General features: G+C 40.5%; 1 protein-coding gene across 12 annotated transcripts in view; it reads right to left on the bottom strand.

Moving 5' to 3' along the window:
• Nucleotides 1–21422, bottom strand: part of LOC132403864 (phosphatidylinositol 4-phosphate 3-kinase C2 domain-containing subunit beta-like) — a 255698-nt gene that overhangs the window by 21318 nt on the left and 212958 nt on the right. For 5 of the 12 annotated variants that reach the window (XM_059987618.1, XM_059987619.1, XM_059987617.1 and 2 more), the window contains 3 exons: nt 14461–14578; nt 7826–7895; nt 7526–7689 (listed from right to left, as the gene is read on the bottom strand). In XM_059987618.1, coding sequence (XP_059843601.1) covers nt 7526–7689; nt 7826–7895; nt 14461–14578 — 352 coding nt within the window. Of the gene's footprint in view, nt 1–7508; nt 7690–7825; nt 7896–14460; nt 14579–21422 lie in introns of all 12 variants that reach the window. The other 7 variants (XR_009515372.1, XM_059987621.1, XR_009515374.1 and 4 more) reach the window with 5 other exon arrangements.

The following is a 21422-nucleotide window of genomic DNA, read 5'->3' as shown; positions in this document are numbered from 1 at the left end:
GAAGATCTGCTGTCCACCATATTGCTTGATTTAACTTTATAGGAGGTTAAGGCATTCAAATTGCCACAGCTGCTGAGCATCCCTAATTGATTCCAGTGTAATCCAGAATCTCGACTTCACCGTGAGATGGCTTTCTGGAGATCATACCTGCACCTCTTGTCGCATTCTTGATCTCCAGCCTTGAATGCCTCGGATCTGACCTCAGCAAATATCAGATTTCATGATTCATCCAGGGCTCCTGACTAGGGAAGGCTCTGAACAATTTTGTAGGACACACTCATCTACATCTGTTTTAATAAAGTCTATTTAAATCCTGGTGTAGCCAAACCACTGAATACAGCCAGTCCACTGACACAAAGCAATCCTGTAATCGTTTCTCTGCCTCCTGCGATCACTTCTTAGTTGCTTTAATCTCTGGAGCCTTGGTTGAGTGTATTAGGACTCTGGTGCTACAGGTTATATACTGGTGATAATTGGGCAGGGTTTTCTTCAAACAAGCCTGGTTGAAATCATCAACTAATTTGAAATATGTCGGGGTGAGCCTGTTTCTTGTCTACAGAAGACATTGTGCAGTGTCGTGAGAGCTGTATTATAGTCGGCCGTTGGTGGTAGATAAATTGTGATCAGGATCATGGATGAGAACTCCTGAGCCAAGTAGAATGGTCTGCTTTTGATCTATGGCTGTTCCAAGTCAGGGGAACATGAGTTCGACATAATCACCACATTGGTACACTGAAGAGAATTGACCAAGGAGCACACACTGCTACCCTTTTCCTAACCAGAGTTCGCAGTTCAATCCACTGAAATTCATAAATCTTTCTGGTCTGACCGCTGAGGCCGCATGTTCACTGAAGATCATAACCGAGTCGGTACAGCAGACAATTGAGATCTCACCTCATCTGCTTCTGATACAGCAACCTTGTCCTCAGATCATCAGTTTTATTTTATTCACATTTGCCATCAAGACGTTGAGTAGAGGAGGCCTCATTCCTCTGTGTTTCAGCTTGACTTCGATCCTCACTCTCCTCCTGTGCTTTCAGCCATGGCAATGACCTTTAAAGGTGCCACTCATGACTGCTCTGCATTCTTCCGTTGATGGTGCTTGACTGTTCCGCGTTCTTCTGCTGTGCTTTTATTACACATGTAACTTCTTGAATGCCCATTAAGTTGTAGCTCCCAGAGAACCTAAACTTTCCACAAGTGGTATATATTTGTCTGACTGGAAATGGAGTCAAGCATCAGTCAGTGTTGACCATCAAACACCCGTCTATAGTAATCCTATTTAATCTCATCACATTCCCCTCAACTTTACTCCATTGTCCCCTTTGACCCCACTGCTTACATACAGTTGGGATGAGGGTGGACGCCAAAGTACCTGGCTGAAACCCACCCAGTCACAGGGAGCATCAGAGGCCTGGTTTGGATCTGGGTCACGGGAGCTATGAAACAGGAGCTTTAATGACCCACCATGCCGACAATAGTACTGTGCTAAAGCCTTAAGCTCATATAGAGAGCTGGGGTGTCTAAGACTTTTGTATAGTTCTGTAGTAATTTTGTGTACTGCACCGTGCTGCTACTACAAAAAGAAACAAATTTCAAGACTTATGTACATGATGATAAACTTGATTCTGGCATGGATTGCTGTTGAGGACTGAGAATAGGAAGGGGGCAGAGAGAGGGGAATCATGGTTGGGGAAAGGTGAAAGGAGAGGGAAGGGAGCAGGAATCATCAGAGAGACATTCTGTAATGATCAATAACTGCTTGGAATCAAATGATCTTGTCTGGTGTCCCAGGGCTGGGTGGTTTGTTCCTGTGCCATCCCCTGCCCTGGCATTCACTCTCTGCCACCTGTCCCATACTCCTCCCATGCCGCTCCACCTTCAGCATTCCTAATATCCTTTGCTCCTGCTGGACTTGCAACCTTGCTCTCTGCTTCACATTGACAAATACAGTATTATATAACATTCTCTTCAACATTTTAAGCAATATTAGTGTATTATTTTTGTTTCGTACAATTTTAGAGTGAAAAAAAGGAAAGGAACACCATGCAAAAGTTTTGGGCACCCCAGGAGATTTGAGCTCTCAGATAACTTTTACCAAGGTCTCAGACCTTAATTAGCTTGTTAGGGCTATGGCTTGTTCACAGTCATCATTAGGAAAGGCCAAGTGATGCAAATTTCAAAGCTTTATAAATACCCTGACTCCTCAAACCTTGTCTCAACAATCAGCAGCCATGGGCTCCTCTAAGCAGTTGCCTGACACTCTGAAAATTAAAATAAATGATGCCCACAAAGCAGGAGAAGGCTATAAGAAGATAGCAAAGTGTTTTCAGGTAGCCGTTTCCTCAGTTCGTAATGTAATTAAGAAATGGCAGTTAACAGGAATGGTGGAAGTCAAGTTGAGGTCTGGAAGACCAAGAAAACTTTCTGAGAGAACAGCTCATAGATTGTTAGAAAGGCGAATCAAAACCCCTGTTTGACTGCAAAAGACCTTCAGGAAGATTTAGCAGACTCTGGAGTGGTGGTGCACTGTTCTATTGTGCAGTGACACCTGCACAAATATGACCTTCATGGAAGAGTCATCAGAAGAAAATCTTTCCTGCATCCTCACCACCAAATTCAGTGTCAGATGTTTGCAAAGAAATATCTAAACAAGCCCGATGCATTTTGGAAACAAGTCCTGATGAAGTTAAAATAGAACTTTCTGGCCGCAAAGAGCAAAGGTATGATTGGAGAAAAAAGGGTGCAGAATTTCATAAAAAGAACAGGGGTGGATCGATTATGCTTTGGGCTTGTTTTGCAGCCAGTGACACGCAGAACATTTCACTGGTAGAGGGAGAATGAATTCAATTAAATACCAGCAAATTCCGGAAGCAAACATCACACCGTCTGTAAAAAAGTTGAAGCTGAAAAGAGGACGGCTTCTACAACAGGATAATAATCCTAAACACACCTCAAAATCCACAATGGACTACCTTAAGAGTTTTGCCATGGTCCTCACGGTCCTCCGACCTAAACATCATTGATAATCTGTGGATAGACCTCAAAAGAGCAGTGCATGCAAGACGCCCCAAGAATCTCACAGAACTAGAAGCTTTTTGCAAGGAAGAATTGGTGAAAATCCCCCAAACAAGAATTGAAAGACTCTTAGCTGGCTACAGAAAACGTTTACAAGCTGTGATATTTGCCAAAGGGGTTGTTACTAAGTACTGACCATGCAGGGTGCCCAAACTTTTGCTTTGGGGCCTTTTCCTTTTTTACTATTTTGAAACTGTAAAAGATGGAAATAAAAAAGTAATCTTGCTTAAAATATTAATGAAATCTGCCATCTTTAACTTTATGCCTTTTGGAAATCAGGTCAGCTTTATTCGCTTAGCTATTCACAGTAACAGAAATTTTGACCAGGAGTGCCCAAACTTTTGCATGCCACTGTATATATGTGCCTAAGACTTTTGTACAGTACTGGTCATAGGCTGGATGAAGGTTTCCATTACAAAGTACATTAGTGTATCTGATACCAACAATTTGGAATGTTACATTTCTTTATGTGGTTTAGACTGTAAAAGCAATGATAGTTTGAAAATAAAACAGGCTTTTCAGCCGACAATGTTGTGCTGACCTTTTAACCTACTGTAAGATCAACCTAATCCTTCCCTCCCACATAGCCCTTCATCTTTCTATCATTCATGTGCCTATCTTAGAGTTTCATAAATGTCCCAAATGTATCTACCTTGACCATCACACCTGGCAGGGCATACTCTCTGTGCAGAAAAATGTACCTCTGACATCCCCCCCCCCATATTTTCCTCTAATTACCCCTTGCATTGTCAGTGACAAGTTGCTTATAGAGTTCACATGGTAAATTATGCCAGTGGATGAGATGAGCAGGAGCTGGCTTGCATTTATCCTCAGAGCAGTCCTCTGCTTGCCTTCCCTGATCCCACCAACGTTTCTGGATCAGGAAGATGGCCTGGGAGGTCCTGCCATAAGGACATGATGGGAGTACATGGGCTTGAGAAAAACCTCTCTGCGAACCTGAGACAAGTGTCAATCTGTCAAAGTTATCTAAGTTTTCAATGTTGCTGACAGTCACAATTAGAAACATTTTAAAACTATTGTCAATCCAGGTTTTAAAATTTAAAAAATGATTTTAGGTTATTAAAAAAAGCAACCAGAAATACATCAATACACATTTAAGTAATTAAAAACTTTAAAGCAAATGAACCCCATTAAAATGTAGTTTTCCTTATTCTCATAATTTTTCCTTGACTCATTGAATGGGTTTGTAGTTCCCAGCATACACACCAGGAAATCATTACCGACTCCTACTCTCCAGGATTCAGTGGGAGCACAGCTGGGAAACTGCTAGTAGAGTCCGACCAAATAGTTTGAGACATTTTCTTTCATGGGCACGTCTTGAAACTTGCTGCCCTTTTACTAAATTCCAGTAGCTCTGCGTAAAATTGCTGGCAAAACGCAACATTGTGCAACTCAAAGTGTTGTTAGGTTTCAAAAGAATAGTGTTCCAAATGATTGAACACTTTGAGCACCATCCTTTCAAAACACAAATATATTCCAAACAGTTTCTTTCCTCATAGTACCATGATTACAAGTCTATTCACCACACTAATTATCTTACAAAATACAGGTTTAAAATTTCAATATTTGATGAAGGCAAAAATAAATACCAAACTGATGATTGGTCACTATCCTCAGGGAAAAATTCTTAAAAGGCCCAATTGATTCTTGCCCTATCCCAGGAAAGTGTGTGATTGGGAGCTTCTCAGTGTGTAATCCCTCAAATGGCCCACATAATTCCTAGACTGCTAAACTTTAAGAACAATTGGCAATGCACTATAAAACATGAGCAAACATTTTCAAACCGAGACTGTGATCCAACATGAGTCACTGCCGTCTAGAAGTCAGGGAACAAATTGGACCAACAGTTCAAAAATGATGGCTTGATTTGCACAGTGTTTGCATAGAAAAAAGTTCTTTGACAATTCATTTTCTGGCAGTGACACTGTTCTCAGTCCTCCAATAAAATAACAAAAGAGGTTGGGTTTTTCAAAGACAGGGATCTGTTGAGCTTTCAAAGGGGGATGAATTGCTACTTCCAGTACTGTGCTGATTAATGACTTTGAGAGCAAGAAAACGGCGCCAGACAAGTAGTTGCTTGGGCCAGAAACATCTTGACAGGTGCTAAATCTAATCTTCCTTCAGTTTGCCTCCTCTTCTAGTCACTGGCATCTAGCCCAAACTAGCCAGTAGGAAACATTAAACAAATCTAGAGCAAAGTATTCACATAAGTAAATCTTGCATGCAGATCCTACATTAAACTCAATGGCATCTTGGTTAAATTGCAATGATCAATTTAGTATGTTAACATGGTATATTGCAAGTATGGAGGTAAAACAGGTGTAAAGTGACAACAGAGTTAAATCTAAATGAGACCCCAGAGATCCAAACGAACTTGACATCCAACGTATCTAACAGAGAGCAACATAACCAAACTTTTGGACTGCTGACTGCTTAAGTGCCCTGGGGCATTATATAAATATTATCTACTTCTGCACTGTGGGCTTCTGCTTCTTGTCAAATGATTGGGATGGTTCAGTGACCAGAACTGAAGTAGAAATTCATCGAGCTGTTATCACCAGTGTAGCTGTTAGAATTTGCCTCATTGGACATGTATCACATTCAAAAGTGATTCAAACATGTATCACATTTCACTGAATTGCTTCCACTCTAAGTGACTGTTTAGTGGGAAAGGGCATCAGTTAATGAGAATTGTGTTTTTCTTAAGGACCGAGCTCTATTCCTGGTCACAGGGAGTGGGGAGATCAGCTCTAGATCTCATTTTGCTTTATGTTCACAGTAGTAGTTCTCATTGTGTGTGGCGGTCAGTTTATAAATGGGAAAACTGATTGAACTGACTGCTTGCTGTGCTCCCTGCAAACTAGTTGTGCTTCGCAAATCACAGTTATTCCTTTTACACTGATTGATTCCCTGAGATGCCACTCATATGTTTGGAGGTCACACATGTAGCTGTGTGCTAAAGAATTTCGGAAAGCACAGATCTCCATCTATACTTCTCACTGCCTCAGTAAAGCACCCGGCGTAATCAAAGGCCACTGACATTCCCTCTTCTTACTTCTCCCATCGGGTAGAAGATAAACCACCAGGCTCAAGGACAGCTTCTATCCCGCTGTTATCAGACATGAATTGACCTCTTGTACAATAAGATGGAATCTTGGCCTCACAGTCTACCTCGATACAACCTTACAATTTACTATTTGCCTGCAGGGCACATTTTCGGTAGCTCTTACACTTTATACTGCATTGTTATTGTTTCGCCTTATTCTAGCTCAAAGCACTGTGCAATGATATGATCTGTGTAAACAATATGCTAGATAAGTATCTCTCTATATCTTGCCACATGTGACAATAATAACCAAAAAAAACCCAACTCATCAGAGCAAAGATGAGGTTGATAGCTGTACTGTGTGTAGTTTTTATATGGGTTAGTTACAGCTAACATCTATTCTTAGATGAGAATTGATACAAAGTGATGTTGGTTTCCCTCAGTTACACATGGAATGAACAGGCATTAATCGCGCTTCTTGTGGAAACCTGACCAAAGAGAGGGCAGGAATTCTATTTGGGGCAGATGCTAAATAAGGGAGGCCTCAAATTCTTGAAAAAGAAGGTACATCACGGAAAGGTAATCTGCACTCCAAATTTACATGTGATCACACTTATTTGTGCAGGAAGCAAGAAAAGGACTGGAAAATAGCTTTATTTTCCCAGAAAATTAAACTATTTTATTAATGCTCCATTGATCATTTGAAATATTGGGGCAGTACAGCCCATCAGCACTGATAATCTAAGATGGCATTTCAATGCAGGAAAGGGGAAGCACTTTAAGGTTGTTTGTGATGAGGTGGGCCCCATCCCTTTTGTAAGTGGATACAAAGCCTCACTGTGCTCCAATCAAAGAGGAACAAGGATCTTGGGCTTTTCCTCAATCAGTTTCTTAAAGAACTGGATTATTTGGTCATTGATACAACACTTGTTTGTAGGAGGTCATCAATGATTGAATTGGTTTCCTTGCCTGTTGGGTAATACCAGACTTAACTTACATAAAAAGTAGAAGCAGTAGTGACCTTTTGTCCCCTTGTGCTCGGTCTGGTCTTCAGTAGGATCATGGGTGAACTTTTACCTCAGTGTCACTTTCTTGCACTAACCTGCATTCTTAGGTTCCTTAATATCATCTTCTTCACTTGAAAAGCACACTGTGATTATCTGAAGGGATCTACATGGTGTAAAAATGTTCTTACTTTAACAAAAATGACAAAGAAAACAGCAAGTATACTCAGAACCCTGTGCCTAATGAATCAAAAGGGAAATTTTGTGCAGGTAATATTGATGGAGCATTATCTGGAGTGAATCATTATACGTAAATTCAGCACCGCAACAACAAAACAAGTGAGGGAGGGATTTTGCACCTTTGCATTTCTCTTACTGATAGAAAATTCTGCAGCGCAGCGTGTTTCAACACCTTGTGGATTGTACAGTATGTTCTTACAATGTTTTTGATGTGCTTCACCATCACAGACAGCTTGCAGTTTGCCCAGGAGATTCGGAGCTGCGTGCTTGCTGACAAGTTCTCAGTGTGAAAGACAGCCTCTGAAAGACAAACAAGTGCATCAAATTGATCAACCATGGCTTGGAAGTATATGATGCATCTCCTGGTACTTTCTGTGTGCTGCATGAACTACAAGGAACACAGAATAATGAACAGGAATAGGTGAATTTTCAGTACCTGATGACGATGACGCTGAAGCTCTCTCATTGTTTGGAAAACAATGAAAAAAAGTATAGACAAGATCACTCTGCAAAACATGAAAAAAAATCTCGTTAGTGTCTATTGCACATACTGTATATTCAAATCATTTGGATGATTTCTTTGCTGGCATTTCTACAACAGAATTCAATCTATACTGGAAAATCATGCAGAGAAGTGGATTCACTTGATACAAAAATGCTGTGAATTTTCATAAGCAAACATTTCTGTCCAGAAATAATATAAACCAGTGCTAACCTGAAAACTTGGTTTTAATCCAACAACCAAGTCAAAGTGGTTCAAAGTAAGTGATTTGTTATTTTGAAAAAATATTTTCTTTTTCTTGCGGGGTTCTCGGTGTCACTGGCAAGATCAGCATTTACTACAGATCTTTGATTACTATTGAACCTAGTGCTCACTAGGCCATTTCAGAGGACATATAAGAGTCAACTAAAATGGGTGGGTCAGGTGTCACAGATAGGTCAGATGAAATACAATGGATTCCTTCCCTGAAGGACAGTTGTGAACCAGATAGATTAATAACATTCTATCTCCTACTTAATTAAAGAAGGAAGAGCTCTGAATAGTTGATAGACAATGATAGCTCTGCTGTGTTAATACTTCCTCTCAGTGGTGGGGGAGAGATTCTCGAGACAGAGAACTCTGGGGAAAAAGTGACGTGGCAGACTTTAACATTGGATTCAATGAGTCGTTTTGCTTTGTTGGTCTCCCCTCTCACTGTGTGACACCTTTCTGACCCTTTATTAGGAAGAGAGAGAACCTGTGGCATGTCAAATTTGTTGGGGTGAACGATTATCTTTTGTTGTACTGCAGATTGCGGTCTCTCTTTTGCTGTTGCTAGCTTGGTGTTTGGTGGGTGCTGATGCTTTTTGCGGAAATAAGTGGGGGTGGGGAGGATTGGCGCTTTGCCACTGCTTGTGCATGGGAGGGGGAGAAGGGGTCTTTGGGGGTTTAATGTTGTTACTGTCACTCATTCTTTGGGGTAATATGTTTTTTGTGGATGTTTATGAAGAGCAAAAATTTCACATTGTATAATGTGTATATTCTCTGATATTCAGTGGAACCATTTGAATCATTTATTTGACCATTTCAGCCCATGTACCAGCTGCTCTGAGTACAAATCAAACTTCAGTGAAAAGCAGAGTTGAGTTTCAGAGAAAAAAAACTCAAGAGAGTTGATAATTAGAAAAATATTTCAAAATAAATGTGCTTGAATGTCTGTTTGTTTCCATTTTTTGATTAACATTTGTATTTTTCAGAAATATAGTTATATTCTGAATTTGTGCCTTTAAGCTAAAGTAAACACGACTGATATTTTGAAACTACAAGTAAAACTTTGAGTTTCCAAATGAAACTTTAGTTGAGGCACATACATTCTCAGGACTTTTGAATGTGAACCAGTAGATTTTTAGCACAATTGGATGTAACTCCTATTGAGACCCCAGCACACTTTCATTTTTATTTTACATGTTACATAGGAAAAGCTGAGGATAGTAACTTTACTTATGAACTCACTGAATTTAAAGGGAACACTGAAACTATATTACACTATATTTCTACGCTATTCTTGGTTGGTGCGACTGTAACAAAACCCAATTTCCCTCAGGATCAATAAAGTATGTTTGTCTGTCTGAAAACCGGGCCCTAGGGAGTTTGGCATTGCAATTCAACTGAGTTTAAAGCGAGCGAGGGTAACAGAACCTTGTGAGGCATTTGCAGAACCATCAGGATTTCTGATCACTTAGATACTAGATTATTGGAATTTTACTGTGCACTGTCCTCTGTATTTAAGTCAGGGATAAATCTGCCGAACCAAGTTACTTTCAGAGCCTGACTTCTATTGGAAACAGAAGACTGATAGATTAGTCCTAAAAAGGGAGCAGTGTCATGAGGATCTTTTTGTACGTCAGATCTCAAAATGGTCACTTTAATCATGAGGCACACTTGTCTAGAAAATGGATTTCACCTTTATCTGATGTGCTTCTAAGTTTTAGATCTAATAGCAAATCAGAAGACCTGCCCCCCCCAAGGAAAAAAAAATACAAGGCTTCTAAACTGTAAGGATGGTTTTCACCCTGATTACTGTATTAAAATGAAATCAGAATCACGGTCTTTTTTTATATTAGGACATATTGTGTAAGAATCAACTACAGTGGGTAGGTCTGGAACCAGAGATAGGCCAGATGAAGTACAAGCAGATTTCTTCCCCGAAGGAGAGCTGTGAACTAGAAACAGGGTCATGTTCTTGAAGAACTTCCTCCATGCTAGATGGAGTTCAGCAGATGAAGAGAGAATTTGGTCCGGGAATGAGATGAACAAGAATGGTCTGACAGCTGGCATTGACTCAACGGGATGAATGCCCCCTTCTTTATAATGACTTGGCACTCCAATTCACAAAATTGTCTTGCATCCTGGAGTTACCCCTTTAATATAATATCACAGAAAGAATAACCAAGGCAGTTTGACTATAGGTTCATTCTGGGTACACAGCCTTGCTGAAGTGAGAGGAAGGTTGTCTTCATGGTCTATTTTTAATGTTTGTTGCAAATTAAACTGAATGAATTCACTGCAAATCTGGACTACACTCCAGCACACAACTATTTCACATTGTGAAGAAAATTCTGGTATAAAAAATAACATTTTTGTTTATTCTAATTGTAGCTCAGGGTGTCAGGACTGGATTTAAATAAAGATCTTATTATATCTGGACCTAGGATGTCCATTACTCAGGCCATACCTTCTTCTCGTTACTATCTTCAGGGAAGAGGTACAACAGTCTAAAGATCCACTTAGTGTTTAGGGACAGCTTCATCCCCTCTGCCATCAGATTTCTGAATTGTCCTTGAACCCAATAACTTATATTTTGCTCTCTTTTTGCAGTAATTTAAAAATATATTTCTTTATGTAACTTATAGTATTTTAATGCATTGCACTGTAATGCTGCCACAATAGTTGCAACAACAAATTTCACAACGTCAGTCAGTGTTAACTCTAATTCTGAATTATAAATTGTCGAACATTGACCAAATGTTTCATGCAAACTGTTGATGTTTGGTAGAGACTAACTGGTATATTTACTGAATACTGATTAGAATTGAGCTTGAAGATTCAGAAAGGAATCTGGGTGAGAATTTCAGCTAGCATATAAGTACGTTTAATGTCAGAGAAATTTATACAATATACATGCTGGAATTCTATTTATTCACAAACATCCACGAACACAGAGGAGTGCTCCAAAGAATGAATGACAGTTAAATGTTAAAACCCCAAAGCCCCCCCAGCTCCCCCTCCCACTCACAAGCCATACACTCGCCTCCTTTACACTCAGTGGCCACTTTATTAGGTACACCTGCTTGTTGGTGCAAATATCTAAACAGCCAATCACGTGGCAGCAACTCAATGCGTAAGAGCATGCAAACTTGATCAAGAGGACCAGTTGTTGTTCAGACCAAATATCAGAATGGGGAAGAAAAGTGATCCAAATGACTTTGACCATGGAATGATTGTTGGTGCCAGATGGGGTGGTTTGAGTATCTCAGAAACTGCTGATCTCCTGGGATTTTCAGGCACAACAGTCTCTAGAGTTTACAGAGAATGGTGTGAGAAAGAAAAAAAATCCAGTGAGCAGCTGTTCTGTGGGCAAATACACCTTGTCAATGAGAGAGGTCAGAGGAGAATGGTCAGACTGGTTCAAGCTGACAGGAAGATGAAAGTAACCCAAATAAACACGTCTTACAACAGTAGTGTACATAAGAGCTACTGCAGCAGAAGATAATAAACATACACTCAGTGTCCAGTTTATTAGGTACAGGAAAGTCTTCATCACTTTACGCTCCATGTCAGATGAACTGAATTTTGAACTCTGTGATCTGAATAATCTTATTTACATTTTTTACCTGTGATGAGGAAATATGGACTTACAATGCCTTGAAAAACCAATCAGCTTTGCAACAATTTTCACATTTTACTGTCTCATTTTCTAAATTTAAAATATACTGGTAGGATGTTTGTGAGCTAATCTACAAAAACATTGCACATCATGTCAAATCAAACGAAAAATTCCAAAACCTGTCAACAATTTACTAAAAGTTAAAAAACAAAAGTGTAAGGGTGAAAGAGTATTCATCCCCTTTGTAATTATTATGCCAACTTTTCTTGTGTGCAATACTATGTATAAACTTATTAACTCACCTAATTTGTTGAAGTAGAAAATTGGAGGCTCACCTATTTTCAATGAATTTATAAGAATAAATACCTCCTCTCTCTGTAAAGTCAAACAGTATGGTAGATTTTCGACAGGCCAAACCAAACTGAAGACAAAGAGCATTCAAGACAAGCCAGGGAAATGATGATAGAGAAGTACAAATCTTGGGAAGGGTACAGAAACATTTCAAAGGCACTGAACATACCTCAGAGCTCACTGCAATTCATCATGAAAAAATGGAAACCATGGCCACACTGCTTAGATCAGGCAGTCCCTCTAAAATTAGTTGCTGGAGAAGAATGCACTGGTAAGAGAGGCTACTGTAATGCCAATAGCCACAGATCAGTGGCTGCAACTGGAGATGAGGTGAATTACTCCACTGAGGTGAATGTCTTGGACAAAGAGGGTATTTATGGAAGAGGGGCAAGGAGGAAGCCTTGGCTAATAAAAAAAGCATACCCAAGCCCATATAGGCTTTGCAAAGCATCACTTAAAGTGTACTGTAAAGATGTGGAAGATGGTCTTGTGGTCAGATGAGACTAAATTGGAACATTTTGTCCTAAAGACTAATTGGTACTTGTGGTGTAAACCTAATGCTACACATCAGCCAGGTAACACCATCCCTACTGTAATATGGTGGAGGTAGCATCATGGTGGTGGGATGCTCTTCAGTAGCCAAAATTGGAAGTTTTGTGAAGATTGATGGGAAGTTGAATACTGCTAAATGCAGAGAGATTCTGGATAAAGATGTACTAGCCTCTGCCCGAATGTTTGAACAGTGGAGGAAATTTGCCTTTCTGAAGAAAACTGATGTCCTTGAGTGGCCCAGTCAGAGTCCTGAAATTAACCCGATTGAGCATTCCAGCAAGACCTCAAGATTGCTGTCCACCGCTGCTCCCCAACTAACCTGGCACAGCTTGATCAGTTTTGCAAGGAGGAATGGGCAAATCTTGCTCTATCACATTGTGCAAAGCTAATAGAGACCTATTGAAAAAAACTACTGGCCGTAATAGCTGCGAGAAGTGGTTTGACTAAGTACCAAACAAAGAGTGATGAATACTTTTGTGCTGCTGACATTCCAGTTTCTGAATTTTTAGTTTTTCATGCTTTACGATATCCTCTGTTTTTTGGACTCTACTGTGATAAAGAGAGCATGTGATTCACAAATAAGAATTCTCAGTTAAATTGATCATAATCCCTGGTTGTAATACTCATCTCTGTGAACAAATGGTTGGGGACTGAATACATTTGCAAGGCACTGTCTGTACTACACATAAAGTAACTTAAGCAATTTTACTTTCTTTCTGCTTTAGTCCTGCGGCAATTGCAATTGAAATTCCAAGCATAACTGATGGCAGAACATTGTGAGGGAATGGGTACAGCTAATATGGTACGGGGACCATGGATCAATATACACAAAGAAGGGAAAGAACACATGACATGATGCTATTGGGAAAGAGCTTTTGTCTTCAAGCAAATGCCAAGATCATTCTGCTTGCCTAATAATTCATCGTTGTCCATTCCAACGACAGTGGTACCAAAGGTTTACACTCCTGTTTTTTCATTTTCAACTGGATATCATTATGAGCAACTTGAACGAGTTCTCATCTGCCATTAAGTGTGCATTCATTTAATGGAATTGGGTATAAACCATAAACATTATTGTTTTTTGGGGCTCTGGGAGTTGTACAGTGCAGTTAAAACTTAATTGGAATTGAACCCCTGGGATGAAACTCTGGACATTCTGCATATTCATTCTGCAAATATCATTCTCCTAGCATTGTTGACTGAAATATTTTTGCCAGTAATGCCTTGAACAAAGCTTTCACAGTTTTGTATGAATGTTAAAGTTAATTATAGCTGAAATATTTTTGGATCAATATTAATACAGATGACATTAATTCAATTAAAGAGGTTAAATCTTGGAGCAATGAAATCAATACATACAATGATTTTTTTGTTAGATATGTATTTGGATGCAATGAATAGAGATTGGGATCATACATATAATTATAGGTAAGTAGTGAAAGATTGTTTTTAATGGTTGGTAAATTGTTAACAGGAGAGAAAGGATGGAGGATAATTACAAGGAGAATGAAGTGGAATGATAGAAGATTTATTTTCATTGCAGAAGATTATTGGAGCATGAAATAGGGGATGATGAATAACTATTCAAGCAGCGAATGTAACAATTTGAAAGGGAACTTTGTGCACATGTGAAGTTGGATGATATCGAAGAATGCATGAAGAGACTGGGAGGAAGGAGAGGAGCAGAACGTTTCACATGAAGAGCTGACACTAGATACATTGTGATGGATTGATTGGTCCTCTCCTTTGTTCAACATTCCCCATTTCACTCTCCTAGCACTGACATTTTACACAGACTGACCTTGGCAACATGAATCGATCCGTTCAGCAAATATCTCACATATGCATTTAGTTCATCCTTTCTTTTCCTCGCCAATTCCCTTCCCTTAGACAACTCTATCAGAGGCTTGTAAGGAAATCTGGAACACAGACATTCGCAACCGTCACTTTTTTCTTCAAAATACTGTACATACACTATTGGAAGAAATGTATCAGCAGAAAGTCTTAAATGTTAACATAAGAAGAGAAAATGCAGAAAATACTTATCAGCTCAGGTAGCATCTCTGGAAAAAGAAACTGAATTAACACCAAATAATTTTTATCAGAAGATGTAAAGTTATTTTGCAGTCCTGGTTAGGCTGATAAGAATAGATTAGATTCAACATTATTGTCATTGTGCCAAGTACAGATACAAAGCCAAATGAAATGCAATTAGCATCTAACCAGAAATGCAAAGAATAGTGTTATTTACAAAATAACTGTGAATAAAAAGTAAGTGCTACAGCACACAAATATAGAAGTACTAAGACAGTACAATATGGGTGCATGCTGCTTAACGCTGTGATGTGAGGTTCAGCAGGGTCACAGCCTCAGGGAAGAAGCTCTTCCTGTGCCTGCTGGTGCAGGAGTGGAGGCTCCTGTAGCACCTACCGGGTGGGAGGAGAGTAAAAAGTCCATGAGATGTGTCCTTGATAATACTTTTCGGCAGTGTTTATGATAGATGTTCTCAAAGGTGGGCAATTGGGTGCCGATAATCTGCTGGGTAGTTTTCATTGCATGCTGGAGTGCTTTGCGGTCCGATACGGGACAATTGCCATCTGGAGTATTGCATTCAATTCTGGCCACACAGTTACAGGAAGGATATGCAAGCTTTGGAAAGGGTGCAGAGGAAGTTCACCAGAATACTGCTAGGGTTAGAGCACGCGTACTATCGTGATAGTTTAGAGAAACAAGGTTGTTTTCTCTGGACTGACAGAGGCTTAGGGGAGACCTGATACAGGTACTGTGCTCCGTTCTGGTCGCCTCGCTACAGGAAGGATGTCGAAACCATAGAAAGGCAGCAAAGGAGATTTACAGGGATGTTGCCTGGATTGGGGAGCATGCCTTATGAGAATAGGTTGAGTGAACTCGGCTTTTTCTTCTGGTGACCCGATAGAGGTGAACAAGAGGCATTGATCGTGTGGATAGTCAGAGGCTTTTCCCCAGGGCTGAGATGGCTAGCATGGGAGGGCACAGTTTTAAGGTGCTTGGAAGTAAGTACAGAGGAGATGTTGGGGGTAAGTTTTTTACGCAGAGAGCGGTGACTGCATGGAATGTGTGATGGTGGTGGAAGCAGATATGATAGGGTCTTTTAAGAGACTCCTGGATAGGTACATGGAGCTTAGAAAAATAGAGGCCTGTGGGTAACCGCAGATAATTTCTAAGGAAAGGACATGTTCGGCACAGCTTTCTGGGCTAAAGGACCTGTATTGTGCTGTAGGTTTTCTATGTTTTTAAACTTGTAAAGTAATATGCTGGATAGACAGATGGTCACCATCTTTTCCCCAGGTTGAAATATCTAATACTGGAGGGCATGCTTTTAAAGTAAGGGGTAAATTCAAAGGAGATTTGTGATGCAAGTTTTTTTTTACAGAGAGTGGTGGGTGCTGGAAGGTGCTGGGGTGGTGATGGAGGCAGATATGATAGAGGCATTTAAAACTCTCTTCGACAGGCAATGGAATGATATGGACAATGTGCAGGCAGAAGGAATTTGTTTAATTAGGCATCATTAGACTAATTAGTTCAGTGCATCATTGGCTGAGAACCCTGTGCCTGTGCTGTACTGTTCTATGTTTAACTAGGAAAATAAAGTTTCCAGTTTCAGAGAAAAGAAGGAAAGGGGAGAGAGCAATGAGGAAAAGTGGTGAGGATAGGTGAGACTGAGTGACACAAATGGTAGTAATATTGGATGAAGGTTTATAAAAGAAGAAATGAATGAAATCCAGAATACCTTGCTAAGAGAGAAAAACAGAGAATTGCGGACTCAAACAATAATCTTCACAATAGCTTCCAATATATCATAAACAGCTAGCCTTCTGTTTAAGCCTACTGGCCAGCCCATGGCCCTGGTGATTATGAGGGTTGCTGCCTCCACCATCCTTTTGGGTACATCCACAGCTGTAACAGAGCAACATGTCCACTCCCAGCAGCATGCATACCAATCAGTGACACAACAGATACTGATGCTGGAATGTGGAGCAACACACAAAATGCAAAAGGAACTCAGCAGGTCAGGCCATATCTGTGGAGGGAAATGGACAGTCAACAATTCAGATTGCGACCCTCCATCTTGACTGAAAGATAGAGGTGAGGAGAAGGTTCAAAGTTCAATGTAGATTTTACTATCAGGGTACACCATATAGAACCCTGAGATTTATTTTCTTGTGGGCATATGCAGTAAATCTATAAAAAAGTAACTATAACAGGATGAATGAAAGATCAACCAGAAGGCAGAAGGCTGACAAACTGTGCATCTGTGCCAGGGAAGGTCACATGTACCCTGGGAGCAATGCAATGAATGCAGCAATTCAGTAAAGAATTCACTGTCAGGTATTGATATGTATCTGAAATATCACCTTCATTATACCTGTCCAAGAAGGTGTGCCATTTAAATTGGTCTCCTCTAATGATACAAAACCCAACTGAGAAATATCACAGTTTGGATTACAGCACTACCCTGGTCATATAAAGCGGAGTGCACAACTGGTCAATTCTATTGACTCTCTCTGTGCTGGACAGTACAAAGTTCAAAGTAAATTTAATAGTAAAGTATATATATTCACAATATACAACCCTGAGATTCATTTTCATGTGGGCATACTCAATAAATACATAATAGAATAATAATCATAGTAGAACCAATGAAAGACTGCATCATTTTGGGTGTTCAACCAGTGTGCTAAAGACAACAAATTACAAATACAAAAGGAAAAAAATAAATAATAATAATAATAATAATAATAATAATAATAATAATAAATGAATAAGCAATAAATATTGAGAACATGAGATGACTAGTTCATAAGTTGTGGGACCAGTTCAGTGACAGGGCAAGTGAAGTTGAGTGAAATTATCCCCTTTGGTTTAAGAGCCTGATGATTGAAGAGCAATAACTGTTCTTGAATCTGGTGGTGTGAGTCCTGAGGCTCCTGTATCTTCTTCCTGATGGCAGCAGTGAGAAGAGAGCATGACCTGGATGGTGAGAATCTCTGATGATGCATGCTGCTTTCCTGTGACAACACTTTGCGTAGATGTCATCAGCAGTGGCGAGGGCATTACCTGTGATGGACTGGGCTGTATCCATTACTTTTTGTAGGATTTTCTATTCAAGGGCTTTAGTGTTTTCATACCTGACTGTGATGCAACCAGTCAATATACTCTCCACTACATACCTATCAAAGTTTGTCAAAATTTTGGCTGTCATACTGAATCTTTGTGAACAGCTAAGGAAGTAGAGGCACTGCTGTGCATTCTTCTAAATTGCACTTATACATTGTGGCCAGGACAGGGTCTCTGAAATGATAACACTGAGGAATTTAAAGTTTCTGACCTTCTCCATCTCTGATCCTCTTGATGAAGTCAGGCTGATGGACTTCTGGCTTCCTCCTGAAGTCAATAATCAGCTCCCTCTTCATGCTGACATTGAGTAACAGGTCGTCGTTATGGCAGCACCCAGCCAGATTTTCAATCCCCCTCTTATATGCTGCTTCGTGACAACCCTTGATTCAGCCTAAGGGAGTGTTGTTGCCAGTGAACTTGAATATGCCAATGGAGCTGTGCTTGGTCATAAGGGTAAAGTGAGCAGAGCAGGGGCTATGCACTCAGCCTTGTGGTGCACCTATGCTGATGGAGATTGAGGAAGAGGTGTTGTTGCCAATCCGAACTAAATGGAGTCTGCAAGTGAGGGAGTCAAGGATCCAATTACACAAGTAAGTATTCAGGCTAAGGAATTGAAGCTTATTGATTAGTTTTGAGAAGATGATGGCATTGAATGCTGAGCAGTAGTCAATAAAGAGCATCCTGATGAATGCATCTTTTTGTCCAGGTCTTCCAGAGTTGAGTGAAGAGCCAATATGATGGCATCTGCTGTGGACCTGTTACTCTGTTAGGCAAATTAGAGTGGATCTAAGGCACTTCTTAGGCAGGAGTTAATATGTTTTATCACTCATCTCACAAAGTACTTCATCACTATAGATGTAGATGCCACTGCATGATAGTCTTTGAGGCAAGAAGACATTCTTCTTGGGCACCCAAAGAAGTGAAGTTTGCTGGAAGCAGGTGTGTACCTCACACTGCTGAAACAAGAGGTTAAAGATCTCAATGAACTCTCCAGTCAGTTGATAAGCTCAGGTCTTTTGGCCACATACCCTGTCTGTGCAGGATGCTTCTTGTAGGTTCACTCTCTTGAAAGCTGCTCACATTTCAGCCTCAGATACTGAGATCACAGGATCATTGGGGCTGTGGGCATTTGTGATGGTTCCTCCATGTTCTGACAGGAAAAGTGAGCATAACTGAGTTCATCTGGAAGTGAAGCCCTGTTGTCATCTATGTCACTTGATATTACTTTGTAAAATATGATAGCATTCAAGTCCTGCCATAACTGTCAAGCATTGTTCATTGGTTGAAGTTTAGTCTGGAAATACCACTTCACCCATGAGATGGCTAAACAGCAATTGTACCTCTTGTAACTTCCTTGGACACTAGACATAAATGTCTTAGATCTGGCGCTCAGCAGAATGCCGACCTCATGGTTCATCTAGGGCTTCTCATTAGGCAAGACTCTAAATGATTTTGTGGGGACACACTTATCTACAACTGTTTTAATAATGTCCTCTGAATTACTGGATGGTGTTAGGAAGTATTTTTCCTCACAAAGGATATTGTAAATCTTGAATGCTCCCTCTCATGTTAGAATTCACAGGTCATGCTGGGGGGTGGCAGTGCTCTCTCAGGTTAGCGGTTACAGGTCATGCTGTTAGGAAGTTGGCACAAAGCTGGAGGTGTTGATAGTTCTGGGATGAGGGTCGGGTTGACAATTGGATGTATGGGGCATGGAATTAATTTTGGTCAGACTAATGGATGGATATGAGGTTCGTGCCAGGAAGTAGTTCTCAGTTTGGATATCATGGTCTTGCTGAATGGCAGAAGGGCAGAAATGATCTGCTCCTGAAGAGAGTTTGTGATCACAGTTGGTTAGAGGGATTCAGGTTGAATTGTGAAAACACCAGGGAACCCTCTGCAGTGGGACTATTCTGAATATGAGACTCCATGGTCTTAATCATACAGACCTTCTTGAATTACTAGAATTACAGGAGACTGCCGATGTTGGAATCTGGTGCAGCAAATAAACTGCTGGAGGAACACAGCAAGTCAGGCTATCGTGGACATGATAATAAACTCAACTTTGGCTTTTGACTTTGAATGGACAGTTGCCATTTCAGGTCAAGACACATTCCCGGTCTGACATCTCGGTCTGTGGCCTTCTCTTGTGCCATGAAAAGGCCACCTTCATGGTGGAGGAACAACATCTTATATTCCGTCTGGATAGCCTCCAACCTGATGGCATGAATATTGATTTCTCTTTCTAAGAAGAAAACTCCCCTCTTCTTCTATTCCCCACTCTGGCCTCTTACCTTTTCTCACCTGCCTATCTCCTCCTACTGCATCCCCCTTCCCTTTCTCCTATCTTGCATTCTCCTTGCTGATCAAATTCCTTCATCTCTCGCCCTTTATCTTTCCCGCCCAACCGGCTTCACCTATCACTTTCTGGCTATCCTTCTTCCTTCCCCACACATTTTTATTCTGGCATCTTCGCCTTTCCTTTTAAGTCATGAACCATTGACTGTTTCTTCATCTCCATGGATGCTGCCTGACCTGCTGAGTTCCTCCAACATTTTTTGTGCATTGCAATCCATGGATGCTTCCTGACCATTTCAGTTCCTCCAGCAGTTTGTTCCTTTTCTCACTTGGTTCTACATGAACAGCTCATGCAATGGACGGGGCTGCTGAGCAGCTGAATTTCCGAGAAGTGTTGAGCAAGACACAAGGTTGTGTCACTGATCCCTTTGTTCTTGCGCAGACACTCTGTGTGTTATCAAGATACAAACTTCATAAACTGCACAATAAATGCCATTGATTTTTCTATGCGTGATGCCTATAAATGTTGCACAACATGATTGGATTTTTAGGTCAGGGTTTCTATATGTACTCTGACTGTTCTCATGAGATTGATGGTAAGTTAGTTCCTCCATGGGCGAGAGAGGCTAGGGTCTTGGTCATTCAATTTGTGATTAAATGTTACCTCGTTGCCAAAGCTTTGAACGTTGTCTCTTATTTCTCAGGAGGCTGCAATATTTAATCAGCTACTTCTAACCTGCTTCCTATAAGGATTGGTGAGGCTTAAAACTTTTCTCTGCATGCAGTATTTAAGTGTACCACTGGAAGTTTCCACAAACAGGTTAAAGTTTCTCCAGAATCGCATTTTCTTTGTCTACTTATAATGTGTACTTAAACATCAGCAGCCAAGATAAAGCTGTTGATTTGAGCAGATTTGATTGACCTTGCCCTAGTATTCATCACTCATGGACTTGCACACTTGACAGCAACTGTTCATCTCTCATTGACTGGCACACTCAGCACACTTGGATGCTATTGGGAGAGCTGCTGCATTACACCAGGGGAGAGCCAGGATCCATCTTTGGGTCCTGTCTGTGTGGAGTCTGCATTATATTCTTGTGACCATGTGGGTTTCCTCTGTGTGCTCCCACATCCATTGATCATCTGGTTAGTCAGAGGCTTTTTCCCAGGGATGAAATGGCTAACACGAGAGGGCACAGTTTTAAGGTGCTTGGAAATAGGTTCAGAGGGGATGACAGGGGTAAGATTTTAATGCAGAGAGTGGTGAGTGCGTGGAATGGGCTGCCAGCAACGGTGGTGGAGGCGGAT

This window comes from Hypanus sabinus, chromosome 13, assembly GCF_030144855.1.
Source record: "Hypanus sabinus isolate sHypSab1 chromosome 13, sHypSab1.hap1, whole genome shotgun sequence".
Lineage (NCBI taxonomy): Eukaryota > Metazoa > Chordata > Chondrichthyes > Myliobatiformes > Dasyatidae > Hypanus > Hypanus sabinus.
This window is presented reverse-complemented; position numbering and strand designations above follow the sequence as displayed.